Consider the following 19,758-nt stretch of genomic DNA (forward strand, 5'->3'; position numbering starts at 1 on the left):
ATTATTGGATAAAAATTATAAAATATACGTATTATATGCACTTGGACGTCCGTTTTTCCGCCCCGCGATATAGTATAAATTATCGTTTCGCATTCGGTCACGTATCCACGCACGTAGATTCCGTGGACCCGTCGTTCTCTATCAACCTATACCTAGCCTATTACGTTTTTTCATCTATCCACCAAACCGGAATAGTGCATTGCTACAGGTAAGCGCTAACCTATAACCATTTACGACTTCTTCGTATCGCGATGTACGCATAATATACGTATATATGATGCACACGCGACGTATAGAGAAGTTCTTCTCAACATCATCGCGGATGCACACTATAATAATAATCATAATATTTTATATACTTACTTGCCTATACACACATATATACATGTACACGGTTTTATATACCGTTGTCGGAGCCTGCTATGGCCGTACAAATCTATATATTATAATATGATTTACAGATTTATATAGGTATATATTATGATCCACGCGATACCAGTTTTCAAACACGCTTATACTATATATTGTCGTCTCGGACTTTTGCCGAAAGTGTTTATGATATATCTAATATAGGTAACATATGTTTTATTTTATGTATACAGGACGGTAAATTCCGTTCGTTAGCGTTATTGAAATATAAATAATAAGTTATTATTTATATTATTATTAATAACTATGACGTTAATAAAAATTTTAATTTTAGTAAGTACCTACAAAAACTGCATTTTTCAAAAAAAAAATATCGTTAATTTGCTATATTATAGTATAAAAATACCGATGATATAAGCATACATGTCTACCGCACCGTTTAATCTACGATCGGTCATATTTATATTTATGTGAGACTCAAAAGTGTATATTGTATAATATCAAACATTAACGTGTAATATATATATATATATATTACCCGTTAATGTTTTTGATTTTAAATACTTAAAATACTTTATAATATTACTGATATAAAATCAGTATTTTTTTTCTGAATAACATATCCGACGGAAGTGGAATATAAAAGATACTGACGGGTTTTACATAGGTGTATATAAATGACAAATAAATACAAAATTATGTGTTAGATCGCTAACTTGAAAGTTGAAGCATTAGTCTAATTAAAAGCTGGGTTGTATGCAAATATAAAATCGAAGTCACAAAAAAACCCATTATACTTAACTACTCTTATATTTTAATCTTTAAACGATCTATTAACCTTATAATTAAGTAAACTGCATAATAGAGTATATGTGATATTTTTATTAAAATATACGGTTTATTTGATATATAATATAATTTAATATACATGAAACTCCTGGTGATCTGTAATAGTTTTGACGGTAAAATATAATATCAAATATCTGTGTAATATTATATTGCGCGCGTGCGTATTTATGATAATAATATGTTTTAATTATCAAATTATAAGTTTAGTAGTTAGTATGCTCTATAGTTTCTTTTTTTTTATTCATACGAATCTATGAAATGGTATTAATTGATGTGTCTTTATGACAAAATCCTAAAAATAAACGAGCAATATTTTCGTATTGATAATTTAAAATCGATATTAATAAATATAATAATATAATATTCAATATATTACGTATTGTTAAGGGGCTTATAAAAGTAGAATTATAATAAACATTTGTAATTGGAACAATATAATATATTATTATTAATCTAAAATCTTGTATTCGTACTTCAGTACTTGTCACGCGAATATAGGTTTATAAAATACTAGGCGATGTTTCTCGATTTCTATTCGTAGAATATTATTAATTGTTTTAAACATGACACAAAAATTTTATTAATGGTTCAAAATTCAGCTGAATTGAATTTCTTTAACCAATATGGACTCGTTCTGATGACCTGAAATCGAACCACAGTGTTGTTTTCTTTAGTCGATTCCAATAGAAATAAAACAATACAAATTATAGACACCGAGGTAAAACGTCATGAGCTATATTATATATTATTCTATATAGAGTATAGACGTATACCATTTCTAGCGTAGGTATATATAGGTGTATATAAGTTAGTATAAAATTTGTTTTTAATTTTTCACTATTTAATATTTATTGTTTTATAATATACAGAACGCACTACATTACCAAGACATCACGTATAAATCCCACGAAAACACGTCTATATAAGACAGAATAAACATGACAATATTATTGACAGGTGTTATGATCACAATAATGAATAAAAGTGTATGTATTATAACAAAAATGTTGTTTTTTTTTTAAAAATTGTTTTCAGTTAAAATACAAATTTTATTGGAAAACAATTTATAGTTTTCAATAAATTTTTCTTTTATTAGGAAGTATATTATTTCCAATAAAATATAAAAATAGATCAAAACAACCCATATTATATTAATTGTATTATATTTTTTTTTTTTACCAAAACGTAATATAGTAATAAATAAATAATGGAAAATATAATAGTACAAACTACGAGTGTATGATGTTTTATATGAATAGTAATTTAAATAAATGGTTTTTTAAAAATAAAATACACCTTTATTCTTTGAATTAATCAAATTTATAGTGAAGGTTTGATAATTTAATATCATTAATAATTAAAAACTAATTTCAAAATTACTAGTAAGAAAATCAGAAATTGGGATATTTGATGGGTTTTATTCGTATAGTTCTAGATTGTCTCCTCTGTGTATTATGTATCTATAATACCTATGTACATAATGGCCATATTATTTACTTAAGTATTATCATATTAATAGAGATTTAAATTAAACAAAAATATTTAACATACATTGGAAAAATAATAAACACTGTAATACCTATATCAAGTTATGAATGTTTTCAAATAAACCTTTCGAAGGATTAAAAATTTCATTTTAGCATAATAAAGTATTGTATAGTTATAAATTACATGTGGCTATAAGACGTTGTATTTTTCGTAGGGGTAGTAACTAGTAACAGGTAAAAACAAGTTCGGTTTTTTTTTTAATTAACTTGTGTTCTTTCTTTTTATGTTATTATTATTATTATTATTATTTTACCTAAGAATTAGCCGTGATCCTGAAATGAAAATCTTGTTCTATTCAGATGATAAAACCGGTAGGCAATCAGCACACCTGTTTGTTATTCCTTAGAGGTTCAGACGACTGTTTCGCCTGCATTCTCTTTGCATACGTTCGACCAGAGATGAACAACAAAAAAAAAAGTTACCTTGTTGTATATATATATATATATATTATTTAATACGGTGGGTAATAGTCGGAGGCAAACAATGCCCGAAGGGTTACACCAAGGCCACGAACTAGTGGCCCAGTTTTATGGCGTTTATAAGGGCACGTTTACACCCTTTCACTAAACGAAACACATATAGGTACTACTGTACAGTGTACAGGTAGTTTATTAAAATGGAAAAATTAAGTAATGCTTTTTATTTAAAGAAAAAAAATAAGAGTGCTTTACTTGTATATCAAGTATTCTATTAATTGTACACAACATACGAATAACTTAATTAAAATAACCTAATATTTTAATGTCTATAAGTAAAATAATTCGTAAAACTAAAAAAAATATGTCTAATTTAATTTATATATTATATTATTATTATTTACACACATATTTTTGCATTATTTTACTAAAAAAAATACATAGTATGTACTATGTAATTATTTATACTTTTAGACCTTTATTTCTATTGCATTTGTTTACGTTGTTTTAGCTAATATAAATAAATAAATTTACTTTTACCGTTTAGTTTAGTATTTACTAACAATAGTATGCAACGATACCGACTATTTTGTTACCTATAAACTATAGTTTGATACATGTTGATCGAAAGTACTTAATATTACTATACATCCTATAGATGCTTAACACCATGAATCCAATAATGGAATTTGTAATAAACAATTTATTAGTTTATTATTATGCTATTCTTAGAAGAGTTTGATTTTTGTGTTAAAGAATTGTATTATAATGCACTGTAGAATATTATAAGACAATACTCGTATATAATTATCATCTGTAGACAATAAGAAAATATAAATAATAAGTACGTTTTTATAACATTGTGTTCACATATAAATTGAGTATGTTGATGGTTCCGGTTCTGCGAATTATTTTTTTCTTTACATAATTTATTATCAGTAAGCAATTTACTTTTTAATTTTTTATCCATCAACAGGTGGTCATGACCGAATAACGGTACCTTAACCGTGATCGAGAGATCTATTACGTTTTTATGATTCAGTTCGTTTTCGCCATATGAAAGCATTTCGTTGCATAACCTTGAACTTGGCCTCAAACGGTTTTTTAACGTCACTGCCATACGTTACAGACATTCATATCTGCGCGAAATCATTACAACTCACAAGCATTTCGTTTAAAGGTGTATCATAGTTGTTGTGTATATATATATTCACAATTTATTTCTTTTAATGTAGGCTACATTGAATTGAATTTTTTAAATTTTGTATAATTATATTGTTGTGGTCTCGTGGATAGTAATATAGTCTATAAATTTGAGTTCCGGAGTTTTAACAATGTCGGCAAAATAAACACTCCCGTTTGCCATTTTAGTGCAACAGTGTTGACATTATTTTTCTATAAACGATTTGCCCTAATTTAAGTATTTTTAGTAGCAATTTTTTTTTTTATGTTATAATATTCACGTTCTACATTATTATTTAATTCACAGTTCAGCAAAACCTACGAAGTTATTAGATCATATTATATACTAAATGTATTTCAGAAATTTGTTTTTTTTTTGTTGTGCGTGAACACATGAGCACTCATTTATTGCTGGAGAATCAAATACTGACAACCTTGATTTCGTTTAGATATGTGTATTCGCAGCTAAAATGAAATCGAAGTTTGAATACGGCTAACTAAAGGTAGTGGAAAATAAAAAACCACACATTTCGTAGGTATGTGTGAACGTACCCTGGCTACAACTGCACCACCAACTTTCAATAATGCCGAGTAATTGGTTCCAACAACAATTGGGGAAACAAAGAAGATCGTGCATTAACGAGGGTAGGTTTCTATACAATATATATTATATAGGTACATGTTATGTGACGTGCCTATATACTAGCTGCCTACTACCTACATAAACGGGTATATATAGATACGTGCAGGCATCACACTTTATTACCAAAAAAAAAAAACAAAAAAAAAAAACTGACCAGTGGTTACCATCAATCAAGTTGCCGAAGGGTGGCCAAGGTCGCATGTTAAGGAGCAACTCTGTGCTCTGTAACAGTGGAACCAAGGACAACTACTCGTAAAATGATTTTTGTTTCTAATATTCGACTGAGACTCTGAGAGGAGTGATTCCATCAGTGAAATTGAACACTTTTTCACCTAGATATTGATGATAGAATGATTATATTATATAGGTAGGCACACACTACATACATTATAATAATATTTGTATACGCGTGTATAATTATAAATAAACTGCTGTACGCACCATTCATGTATTTTATGTTTGAGTATATTATATTATGTACATTTGTGCAGAGATTTCTCACGAATTATCAGCACTAAACAAAACGATTTACAGTTATGTGAAAAAAAAGGAAAATGTGCTTAATAACAAATTAAGAATCTGCATAGTATGCTGAAACGTACGCGTTCTGCAGCTGACTACCTATATCAGAATAATACATCGTGTTGAGCGTCTCGACTCTCGGGCATACCTACGATGCAATTTAATAACAGATACCTTAATATTAATAATAACATACACTGTATATATATATAAAATATTAAAATTTTACTAGCAAGTATAAACATTGATTCAATAACGAAATATTCTCGTATAGTATATAAATATTAATTAAGAATTACTAAACCATTACTAAGCCTTTATATTATACGGCTATTATTATAATATTACACTATGCGGTTTTTACACTTTTTTATTTATTAAACAAAAGTTGTGTTAAATCTAAAAATATTTATTTAAATTATAACATAATATAATATGCATGTATTCTTTGAGGCGTTATATTATTATATATGTACGGTCCACGGGGTGTCCCATGGAGATCTGACAAATGAAATAACTTTTTTTTTTAACTTGGTTTACATTTTTTATTTTTTAATACTGAAAATAAAAAACTAAAAATTTCAAAATATTCAAAATAACCAATTTGTGAATCTGATTTAAAAAAAACTTAGACGGTAAAAACATTTATTTAAGTCAAGTGACTGATTTTTTACAATTTTTTAAAATATAAATATTCTCGTTAAGTAAATTACGATTTAGTTTATGTAATAGTGTAATACAATAAAAAAAAGTTAGATTTTAACATGCACTTATTTAAAAATGTTCATATAAAATATTTAAAAAAAATATATATATTTTTTGAAATTATAATGTTTCTAACATAAACTAGATTGTAATTTACCTAACAACAACATTGATATTTAAAACAATTGTAAAAGATCAGCCACTTGACTCAAGTAAATGTTTTTATTGTCAAAATTTTTTTAAAAATCAGATTTACAAATTAGCTATTTTGAATATTTTGGAAATTTTTTTATTAATTTTTTAATTTTTAATTTTTGGTATTAAAAAAATAAAAAATGTATACTAAAAATGTAGCGCAAGTGCCTATGAATTATATTTAAAAGGAATTTTTTAAAAATATTGATTAGAACAATATCTAGTTATTTTATTTGACAGATCTCCGTAGAATACTGTATATAATATGTACATGTAATTGTAACATATGTTTAAAAATCTATGTTACTATAAAATATTCTAACACTTTAGTTATTTTACAATTACACGAACAAATTGAATATGATAAAATATATTTGCTTTGCTTATTTTACATATTCATTGTACATACATAAAATATTTATATTACAGTATACATAATATAATTTTTTAAATATCAATACCAATTTGATTAAAATTTTCTATTTTTTTTTTTTTATGGCAAATGCATTTACATTTTTATTGAATTACTCGTTGGAAAAGTTAGCTTGCCTATAATTTATTTTGGTAATATTATTACTGACTAGATGTAAATATTATATCTAACATATGTTTAACATATGACGTAATATGTAAATGTACGTTTATAAACTAATATTTATGCATCTACAGATAAATGCTAAACTATTCCAAACGAGTTTTATTAAAAAAAATTACAATCTTTAATATCTCAAGCTATAGATAGCTATAGAGCCTTAGAGGTCATGGAATAAAAGGATTTATGTAAAAAAATATTATTGTTAGTTATATTTACTTGAAAATGAAAATGAAATGAGAAAATATCCAGTTAAATAATATTGAATTAAATTTTATATAACTGAATCTACGTTTAAATTATAAATATAATCGTATTTGTATTTAAACTTTGAATTAACTATATAAGTTGTTTAATATAATTATAGTGTGTTAATAATAAAGACTTAGGACTTAAAAAATTTAAAGCATTTGACAAGCGTGGTTACAATAATTTAAAATATTTTTCTGTGTATTATTAATGAATATAAAATGAATATTATTATATTACTGTAGGTTATTTTAATTTTAAAATGTCACTCAATAGTTAATTATAAAATATTTTCAAGTATTCTAAGCTTGATAGATTTATAAAATTATTTATGATTTGATCTTAGTTTTATAACACCCGTGAATAATACACGAAATATAATAATTTTCAATGAAAAAAATTTCTCTAAAGTATATAAAAAAATAATGCATTCACTTCATTCAGAATAAAATATCATGTTTAAATATAAAATAAATTGATCACCAACGTAATATTTCTACAATATCCATTTGTGGTATTTCAAAGTACATCTTTCTTTACTTGTTAGCTAAATAACCTCTTTAGGTTTTTCTTTATTGCTTCGATATAATTACGCTGTATACTCATATTTCAACTCTTTGTATAAACTCGATGACAATAATAAACTAAATATTTGATACTAATAATTTTTTTCAAATTCTAAAAACAATATGATCCAGTATATTTACACACACACACACACACACACACACTATATATATATATATATATATATATATATATATATATAGAGGATCGTCGTATCGTATATTTTTTCTAAATACATACTATTTGTTAATTTGACAGTGAATCATTTTAATAACAAATTAATGTTTACAAACATTGAGTAAAAATTTTTGGTCACAGTTTTTTTAAAGTCATAAAACAACAAAATTTAATTTTTGAAAATTAGCTTTGTATGTGATACCCCAAAGGTCATACATATATTGCACTAAGTATAAAATATTTTTTTATTTATTAAACAAGGTGATTTTTATACAGATACCTTAAAAGTAGAAGTTTCAGGAGGCAAAAATAGCTTCCTTGTATTGATATACTTATGGCATAGGAACAAAAAGTGCATATAATATACCAATATACGGATTTTGGACGTCTTTCACTGCGCAGCAATGCACAGTTAAAAATGGCTAGCGTGACTGCATCAAAATATTATTATTGTTATAAATCACTATAATAATATTATAAATATAACTATAATACGCACACACAACACAGAAAGATAATTACCTACTATGTAATATTATTCCATAATAAATTTCATGAGGATTTCGACCACGTGTGGTGAAAAATTAAAAGACAACCTATAGGGCTATAACACAACAACCATCATTATATAGACGGATCGCATGTGTTTTATAAATATGATTGTCAGTTTGTGTATAGATGATGCGATGATGACGACGACGATGATGATGATGATGATAATAATAATAATAATAATAATAATAAAGGCATTATATTATTGTTCCCTAGGTAGATAGGCGTGTATATATAATATATAATATAAACATTATATACGTAACCAATAGGTGTTACGATACCTATGGCGGCGGTGCGACAGCACACCAGCCGGTTCCGAAGATCCGCGCAACAAGCATAATAATAAATTAATATAATGTAATAATAATAATAATAATAATAATAATAATAATGCGTGCATGGTGCATACGAAGGTGTGGACGTAGCAGCCGCCAATTCTCTTTCTTTTGCTTTTACACCTTCTCCTCTTTCTTTTCCCAACGCCCTAACGCTGTGCTCGACGTCCTTACCCTTGACCGCTAACATTTCAAACGTGTTTTGCCGTTACTGGCATACCAGTGCGAAAACGATTTTAAATTTATTATAAACTCGGGCGTTTAACACAACATTCTAGTAAAATTATGTTGTTACCATGATTAAAGATAGCCGTAGTTCCTATGTATACTGTAAAATCGATGTTATTATATGTAGACATTGAGTACTGAATATTCATCATCAGCCTAAGTATATTAGCCTATATATTATTATCTAACCAATTTTGATAATGTTTATTTCTGTATTGTACAACAATGTATTAAGCAGTTAAGTGTTAACTATTTTTAATTTTTATTTTTATAGTACTTATTTATAAGTTATTAAAATAAAAAAACACTAATCAATGTTTTTTTCTTTTCAATTTTATAATGAATACTTACATGGACTTACATTTATATATTCATATTATCAAGTAGTACACTTTTCTGAATATTTTTATGTCATATTGTCACGTGTATAAATATCACAACTGATTTCATTTTTTTTTTTAAGTATTTTTAAGTATTATTTAAAATGTTTAATATACTGGAGTGTAGTGAGTGAAATTTTGCTTTTTAAGTCATATAAGCACTATAGGACTATAAGTTTATAACCACTCTATACGCAAAATGGATTGAAATATGTCAAAACCTTATTCTTCTAAATAAATGTATGAATCATAAATAATTAACTAGCGGTACAATATAATTCGATATTAATATATTATATTGTGTAACTATTATAGGTACATACAAATAATAAAATGATTCGAAAATTAATACAACAAAATATATAGTATAGAACGTATAAATATAGAAAGCTCTAAAATGATTACATAATAATTGAAAGAAATATTGAATTTTTTTTAGAAATTTTCTAACTACATATAGTGATGAAATTCACCCTGCCTGGTCTGCCTTAAACAGTGAATTAATCATTGAATTGTCTATATATAAGTACAATAATAGTATACACGTAGTAATATATTATCAAACACATTATAATGTAGGTATATTATGTTACGGCTTATAATTTTGAAATGTGAACTGTGTTCAATGAACATATTATTATCGGGATCATCAATATACTCGAAATTTGAAACCATAGTTTCGTACATTAACCGGCTATTAATATGTACGTTAGACATTAATGTATGGTATTATAATTTATAGTAAATAATAATTATTGAAAGAATCGTTTCTGAAAAATGTCTTTATTATAGGAGTTTTGGTCAAGATTTTTTATTCATTTTATTTTTCAAAGGATGGACCTTTCTACATAGGTAGTTAAAATTTAAAAAAAAAAAATTCAAGTATTTTTACCCAAATCTAATAAAAAATAAATTAAATATTGTTTAATATATACTTTTTAATTATTAATTATTACAATATATTTATTGCAATAATTAATAATTATTATCTAATAATAAATATAATATTGTTTATAATTTATTTTTACTTTATTTAACACTAGTATTCTGTACTACTTCAGTACCCAGAAGTATATTTTATGGGAGGGAACAAGAGAATCGTGCCTCTTCTCATTACCTATATTCATAATTTTAACAAAAATCATTGTTATTTCGTCTATGCTTTGATTATAAATTATAATTGGTGTTATTTAATTATTTTATTTTAAATACGGACTTAGCCCAAAAAACAGTAAATGTTATATATGAGAGAAGTTATAATGTTATCAGAATTTAAATTTAGGTTTATGTTGTTAAACAAAGTATACATTTTTAAATAGTTATTGTAATTTAAAATATTTGATTTTTTTGTTCACAAATCACCCTATTATTTATTTCTAAATACACATCTGAAAGATCTACACAATATATATTATTATTTGTTTTAAATAGATTAATATAATGAAATATTTATTAATTTATATATTAGCCATAACATGGTAGCTATATAGTTATATTAGCTGCAGGGTAATGTATATAGGTACATATTATCTACTTCTTAATAGTTTTACTTTAAATTATTTCCAAAAATGACAACGCCCTCAAAGCACATAAGTAAATTATTCGGACATTGGCATATAATAAAATAATATAAAAGATATGTTATTTGTACAATAACAATATAATATATAGGTAGCTAATATAAGTTATAACCTACAAAAGTGAGAATCGCAATTATCGAGTGAGACAAGTGAGGCACAGTTTTAACCTTTATAATAAGACTATAATAGAATATGAAAAGAAAAATATATATATCTTAATACATATATTTAATTTTAATATTTATCTACATATTCAAAAAATTGTTAAAAAAAAATAGCTTCTAAAATTGTATTTTTTTCCAATTTTTTATAATTTTAACTAACAAATTAAAGTATTTGTTTGCTTATCACCAAAATTAATTTTTAGTTGTGGCTCAAACAACATACGTCATACGCTTACCTTCAAAAATTGTAATTTGCACCACTTTTAAATAGGTAACTAAACAATTTTTTTTTACAGATTAACATATTATATTTTTAATTATTGATTAATAAGTTGATAAAATAAATTTTTGATAATACCAATTATACTAATAATTCCTAGCTTACTCGCCTTTTTTTATATTTGTAACTTAAAGACGAAACTATAAACTTTTTCTATTAATTTTCTTTTATCTGTAGTTTTTATATAATTGTTGAACATTTTCCAACCGATTTTTATTTAAAGTAGAATTCCGTTTTTTGAAATGTATTATACTATTACTTTTAATCAACTTTTTTTGTTTGAAATTCTTTCAGTATATACAAAAAGTGTTAAATAGTAGGATATAGGTGATAGAACTCAGGATTGAATCGTGATTAATATGATTATCAAGTACCTAATTGTATAGTGAGAGCTAGTGACGTGATATTTGTAGCCCAAATGATTATAACGGAATTTAGCCTCTTCACTGATATATGTGTCAATTAAATAAGCCGTATATTTTTTAAATCTAATGTCATTAGAAATTGATGAAATAATATTTTCATCACTAACCTCATTTGAAGATAGAAATGAGAACCCAAACGTATGGTTAGCCACTTGCTTTCTTCTGTTTTATTATTTTGATATACCTACATTGGATAGGCCTAATTCCTGAATTTTTCTATACCACAATTGAGTTAGATGAAATCTACAACCGAATTTTTTGGTGTCTTTCCAGTTTCCATACTCAATGCCGCATGAATTGTATCTTCGAAATCAGGTATAAATTTGTTTTTAAACAGAGTTCACGCGCATTACATAGTTTTATGATATTTTGAAATAAATTGATATAGGTTGAAGTTTTTTTGTCTGGAAGTAATGCAAATGAAAATGGTATACTCGTATAATGATCATTACGATATCCGATGTGATATCATAGTAAATTTATCAGCTGGTAAATTCCAACAATTAAAATTAAAAGTGTAACGCAGTTTACATATTCCATTTTACTGTCGTGGCGCAAATTTCCAAAATTAATTTTTAGATATGGGGCAAAATACATGTTATATTTTTATATTTTGGCTAGGTTACTTAAATGTACCTATAATTAGTGGCGCATATAGTACAAGTAATACAATTGGCGAAATATACCATCTCCCATCCCGCCAGTACGCCGTATTACATTCATCGCCAGTTTCGTTCGTTATATCGAGATTTTCGTTTTGCCGAGCTTCGTTGTATCACGAGTTGACTGTGTATACATAATATATACATATATGTACCATATATAGCATGGTGCACACAGACGTAATTTTCTGCTTGGCCAAAGTCATGAATAAATCATTTAACACGCATTCTTATATATATATATATATATATATTATATACATAGGTACTGAACTACAGATAGGATATACATATTATAAAAATGCATGTATAGATACCTACGCCTATAATCGTATACGGACCGATAAGATTTTACGTCGTTGTAATATACAGTCTTGGCCACTAAACCGTCATCCATATACAGGCAAACATATATATAATAATATAAGGTAGGTAAGTATACAGAGTCGTTCACGTTAGCCGTATAGGTCATAGTATGTTGGTACCTATATAATATAAATAGATAGGTAAGACGTATAGTATTATCCTAGCGAAATACGCATATTATATAAGTCATAAAATTAGGTATTACGAATACAAATTGTGTTTGTGTGTTCAAAGAGTGATTTTAAAAATTCAATCAACTATACATTCTCTAATTTTTTGCTCTGGAATTAAGTATTACACGGTATAAATTTGTGCACATAATATTAAATATGGCCTACCACTTGGGATATGAATTAATTTTAAAACACCAGGCGATTTGTGTTATGCTGAGTGCATTCTATTACTTATATTCTGAATCACAGCATATGTGTAGAACATGTTCAAAATGCATTTAAAAAAAAATTATTAATGACTACTATATAATACCCAAAATACCGTACTTAGATTACTTTATATATACTCTAAATTATAATATAATATGGTATTAATATACATTATACGGTATAAATTTAAATCTACTTTTGATTTTTAAGTGTGAATCTGCAATATTTAAATTTGTTTTTATTTAATAAATATATTTTATTATTGAAATAATTTACAAGTATATACTCGTATTTATATAAGTATTTAAGGGTTTTGGGAAAAAGCAACAGTCAAAAAATAAATTTCTGATAGGTATATTAACTATAGAATAATAATTTGAACGCATTATTTATACAACTATGAGTTGAAAGATTAAATATTCTTCCACTGGCAAACTTTCACTTTAATATAGCTCACTGGTTACTAATCTAATGTATACAATATATAGTGGACCTCGATAACTCAAATCGGTTAGGGGCGAAAATAAAATTCGAATTATCGAAAATTCTACCTATAGAGGTTCGAGTTCTCGAGGTTCCACTGTATTATATTATTTAAGTTTACTTTTTAATACAATGTACCCAGCGGGATGACACGATTTACTGATTCTCGTGTTATTGAAAATCATTTGTTCTTAGATTAATACTTAGTTAACGATCTTACAGAGATTTAATCAAAATTGTTGTAATAGTAATTACTAATTAGTAACATACTAAAAAAAAAATATATTTTATAATTGAGAAAAATTCGAGTGAACTTTATTCATATAATTTGTACCTACCTATTATAATAATTCAAAATAATAATAATACCATAAGCAAAATAAAATCAACTACAATTATTACTCCTACATTTGTAAATAATAATTAATTAAGACATTTAAAATGAATTAATATATTGTAAAAACCATTATTTTTGGATTCGTTTAGTATACATCATTGTTTAGCGAAAACTGCAGTAGCCATTAGTGTTTGGACGTGGTACGTCATATAGATTTTGAACGACTCTGTATGTCATGAATCATGATCATATACAATGCGTAAATCGATCATGAATAATAAGTAAAATATTCTCCTGTGTTAAAATATGTAATCCAATAAGAAACGACGTTCAAGTAAAGAAAAAAAAAAAGTAAACGCCAAATAAAATGTAGGTATACATATACCTTTATAGAGATTGTGTATCTACCTAAACGTATCCATGCCACTCACAACCCCTGCAGGCGTCCTCAGTTCATGAACACGGGTGGTTTACGCACGTTGTGCGTGGATCTCGCATGTATTTGTTATTTTTTCGTACAATTTTCGAAGACACAAATTCAGTGAAATATTATAATTGATGCATAAATATTACAATATTCTTTTTAGGTAATCATGGAAAAATCGATATTTTCTTTTTTGGCCGTCTGTTTATCGGTTCAGTTGGTGCGTGAATACTGCAGTAGCGACTGTTACAAGTACATGGCCGTAGGAGTTTGTGCATCATTTGGACTGTGGTACGGTTACCGCTTTTTGATCAGACCATTGGACATACAAAGGGTAAACGAATAATAGCATATAACACTGTCATATGGCATATAATATATAAGTATATAAGTAGGTATATAACTGCAACCGCCAACCAGTGGCGTAACCTTAAAATTTGGTCCCGGGAACCGATGTCTTAAACGTCCCTATCCCATCAAACTAAGTATGAGAGATTCAGAGAGATTCACCCACTAGCTGAAATTATTCAATACATTTTTTCAATATTATTAAATGCTTAAAAAGACAAGGATACAGTATGTACGATAGTAATTATAGGTAACAGCTACCTATATATTATTTTAAGTATAGCAGTCATATAGAACTAATGGATTTTAAATGTTCCAATTACTTAATGCTATTTAAAAAAAACAATAAAATAAAGACTTAAAGTTTTTCGTCAACATTTTTAATTTGCTGTATTCATATAACACAATAAATTATTTGCAATGGATTCATAAAATTAAAAATACTATATAGTAAAAGAAAAGAAAGATTTTATAAATATATAGTACGTACTACCTATATTATTAAAAGAAAAACTGAAAAACATTAGGTGTGTACACTCACTCCAGGTCTGAATAGTTCACTGTACGCCACTGATTAAAACATGATAAATATTGTTAATAATAATATTGTAAATATTAAATTATAATACACAAATTATTGCGATACGGCCGATACGTCAAGATCGATTGGTAAATTGGGGTTTTTATAATATTTATATACTTATACGACAATTTATTAATTTATATAATTCGTACATAATACATATATAAATGTATAATACTATATGTCTATATACATACACTCAAACAATTTAACTAAGTTGCTTCTGTTTAAATAACAAAAGAAATTGGCCGATGTGGGTTACGAACAGCACTTCACACAAAAACAATGGGCGTCAAAGGATAAGTTACACCTAATACGATCCATGATGAAACTAAGGAAAAAAGGGGCTTTACCACCAGTTTATCCGAATGGATGGTTTGCGCTCCTAGACTCAGATCAAGTTATCGTCAATCAAGTTAAATACGTGACGGCTTTAGGTAAGTTGTAGTATTATACTATTATATTTTTGAAAGTTAAAAACACGTCTATATATTTTCTATAGACTATAGACTATATTGCAGGTCTGCACATAATAGGCAGAAATCATCAAGTTAATAATTACCCAATTATTTTTAACGGACAAATAAAATTAGAGTTACCTTTAATCTATCTTAATTGATTAATTATTTTAAAATAATATTATTTATTTATTGTTATGAAATAAAAATGTATCAATAGAATGTATTCAATTTTAATTAAATAAATAATTTTTATTATTATTTATTAAGCAATAATTGCTTGATTCTAAAAGTTTAATTCTAATTATTATATGTTTAATGAATAAAAGTAATTAAAAATGTCTATAATTTACCTTTGTTTTAATAAGCTAGGTATTTTTATATTTAGGTACTACCTAAATAGGTTTTTGATTCTGAATGGAGCGATAAAATTTATATAATTTTACAATGATGTGTTCGTTCGTTTTCTGTGCCTATCATCTACTGAAAAAATGTTTCGATATTCAACTTCAATATCTGAACTTGGTGTGATATTTTTGACATTTTCTATATAAATGGTATAATTTAAAAAATATTTTGACCTATTTATAGATATTACAGTTTATATATTTTTTAGTTTTTTTTTTTCGGCACCATTATAAATATAATACAAAATTCCTAAAAATGTATAGTTCCACAAATATTTTAATGATTTTAACATTAACACACAATTTTAACAAATTTTGACGAAATTGAATATTTACACTTAAAAGAACGATTTCTCATCAATTGATTTTCTTATTTTGTTGTAATTCAAAAACAAATAATTGTTATATCATATCTTATAAGTACATGGTATAATTAATAGTTTTATTTCTATAAATGTTAAAACAAAATTGTTCACTAGGTTAAAAAGTTTGAAAATTTAATACAAGTTTTCTTACATACAGTTCATACTTAAACTAAGAACATGAGTACAATTTTTTTCTCAAACATTTTAATTTCAAGTTTGGACTTCATACCAAACTTCACTCAAATCAAAACCAACTAATCTCTCTCCATTCCCAACAACTCTTCGAGAAGATTTCTTAACCAATATTAATTATAAGAGGTACCTATTGTTACTGAACGGTTCCCTTTCTCAGATCATTCATGCTAACTTGTATTGTATTCATTAATTACCATACCATTTAGTATTTACTTATTATGCTATAAATGAATTAAGCTTTTCTAATAAAAAAACAAAATAAAAAAGTGGTGACAAAATTAGATATTAAAACAATGAATAATAATTTTAATTATTTTGTTGTAATTTATATTCATATCGCATTATTCATGGATACTTCAAAATCTTATATATATTATTTTATAATGTATAATACAATGACATTTAAAAAATATGTTAATCCATTTTATGCTATTATCTATTTATACCTAATTTATTTTAGTATATTTAATATTTATCCATATTTGCATAATGTTATTATAGCTGTAGATATTTTTTTGAATTTTTAGTTATTTCGTGATTTTTTGACATTTACTGAAACGAAAAACTATTATAGAGGTTTAAACTGAACGGTATTAATTTATTCATGCAACTGCGCTGTCTGGATGAACAAATTAAAAAGTGGATAAGACCTTGACTCTTAAGTCCACGCGTAAGAATAAAACTGTAAATTAAAATAATAAAATTCACTTTCAATCGGATGCATTACAGTGCACAGTGCACAAACTATTACACTGTAAAAAAATATTATTACACTTATATTATTAATGCTAAGTGTTTAATACCCGAAGCTATGTCTATTTAACATAATATTAATTTTATACTTATAAATTGTGAAAGATAATTATTTTAAAATTAATTTATGATTCGCTATAATAGTTAGGTAAATGTTGTAATTTATAGATTTTATGATTATTGATTATCCATCTAAAAAGAAATTATTTTCTTTTTATTTACACTAGCTGCTCTGTTGCTTTTCTGCCCCCATCTTCCTCTTTCATTATTATATGTTTATGGCCTAGCTATGTCTAATATGGGACGCAGAGACAGTACGTCATAAAAAGTTTGAAATTCGATCATTGGTGATTTGTAATTGTGTTTTAATTTTTTATACTTCAATAGCATATTATAATAGGCATGCGCAAATCATGAAAATATAGGTTGTGTCTATAAATTATTATCAGCCCTTTATATTAAAGCTATCTATTAGACTTAGGTACTAGTTATTACTTATTAATCTTAATATGCTTTTTTAATATACATATTATAGAGAAAGAAATACAAGTTGCATACATCATATATCTTTTCCAAGAGAGCAGTCGTGGCGGGTTAATACAAAAGTCAAAGTACAATAAAAAAAAAAAATAAAAAAAACAATGTTAGGTATCAATAATAGATAATCTGAATCACAAATAAAACATTGAACAATTGATTTTTCAATAAACAATTAAGTACATTTAACTCATCACATTTTTTTTTTAATTCGATTTAAAAATATAATCAAAATTGACTGGTAATTTAGGTTTAAGTATTTATTAAAATATTAATATATATGAGCGATGTATTTGAGGTATTGGGTACTTCGGTTCATGAAAATCACAGGTTATGCTTGGGCAGACCCTGCACACTTAGAACGCACAACTATACTTAATAGAAGTATGATGACATACATCTTAGGCAAAAACACTCATAAAATTATAAGATTTTATAACTAAAATAATTAAATAATGGAACTGTAATAGTGCATAGCAAAATGTGCAGGTTTCAAAAAAAAAAAAAAAAAACTAATCCCACGGGGAACTACCACGATGGGCCGCAACAGACCTAAAATCTAAAGTCGGCTTAGACATATCAAGCTGTTGCATATCCATACAATTATCTATCATATACAAATATAACTTTAATGATTTTAATGTACACCTTATTTCATTATTAATATTGAAACAATTTAATTGTCTAGTGACACTATAGTGACAGTTTAAAAGTACATAATAATCATAATATATTTATAGGTAAATAGCACCTACAGTGCATGCATTACTGAAATACCTAGTCCATGGTGTCATCACTGTCATATAATGATTCTATCGTGGTATAATCTGACTAGTCTGAGTATAAAATATATATAGGTTGTAGCCGCTAGCAGAGCCGCGTTTAACGCGGGGCAATTGCCCCAGGGCAGCAAATTTTGGAAGATCAACATAATATATAAAATGTATAATTATAATTTTTCTTGTTTGACTGTATAACTCTAAAAAGTACATAATATTTCGTTTATAAATACCACGAAAAAGCCGCAGTCTACCGCTGCATTTCACAATGTCACAAAAATTTCTAGTTGTATTGTTATCGTATAAACTATTTTACTAGATATGAACTATGAAGCTTCTTCTATTTATAATAAGGTAAAGAGTTTAAATTTTTGTTTCATGATTTGTATGTGAACGCCTGCCTATACTACAAAGATTTAATATGACGAGTGTAACTTTACAATCTATTGATATTGATTTCGTTGAAACGAATAAGAGAACGTGCTATTTAAAATATACATAATATAGATATGAGTAATTTGTAAATTTATTGCTCTTGCATAGTACACTTGTATCCTACCCGTTAAACGCTACTGACTGTTATTACTAATTAATATTTAATGAATATAATTTTGAATTGTAATTTTCTTAAAGGTGGCATATTTTAATTTGCCCTGGGGCGGCAATATAGCTTAACGCTGCACTGGCCGCTTGTATGTATATTGTACATAACTTAAT

The 19,758-nt window shown here is 26.1% G+C and overlaps 1 protein-coding gene across 2 annotated transcripts in view; it reads left to right on the top strand.

Annotated features, from left to right (window-relative positions):
- LOC132920981 (cholesterol 7-desaturase nvd) overlaps window positions 1-19,758 on the top strand; it is a 25,613-nt gene continuing 5,855 nt past the window's right edge. Inside the window, exons 1-3 of one of the 2 annotated variants that reach the window (XM_060983757.1) lie at window positions 1-208; window positions 14,780-14,950; window positions 15,789-15,984. In XM_060983757.1, coding sequence (XP_060839740.1) covers window positions 14,786-14,950; window positions 15,789-15,984 — 361 coding nt within the window. In that variant the 5' untranslated portion in view covers window positions 1-208; window positions 14,780-14,785. Of the gene's footprint in view, window positions 209-14,615; window positions 14,691-14,779; window positions 14,951-15,788; window positions 15,985-19,758 lie in introns of those variants that run through there. The other variant, XM_060983758.1, reaches the window with a different exon arrangement.

Source organism: Rhopalosiphum padi, chromosome 2, assembly GCF_020882245.1.
Source record: "Rhopalosiphum padi isolate XX-2018 chromosome 2, ASM2088224v1, whole genome shotgun sequence".
Taxonomy (NCBI): domain Eukaryota; kingdom Metazoa; phylum Arthropoda; class Insecta; order Hemiptera; family Aphididae; genus Rhopalosiphum; species Rhopalosiphum padi.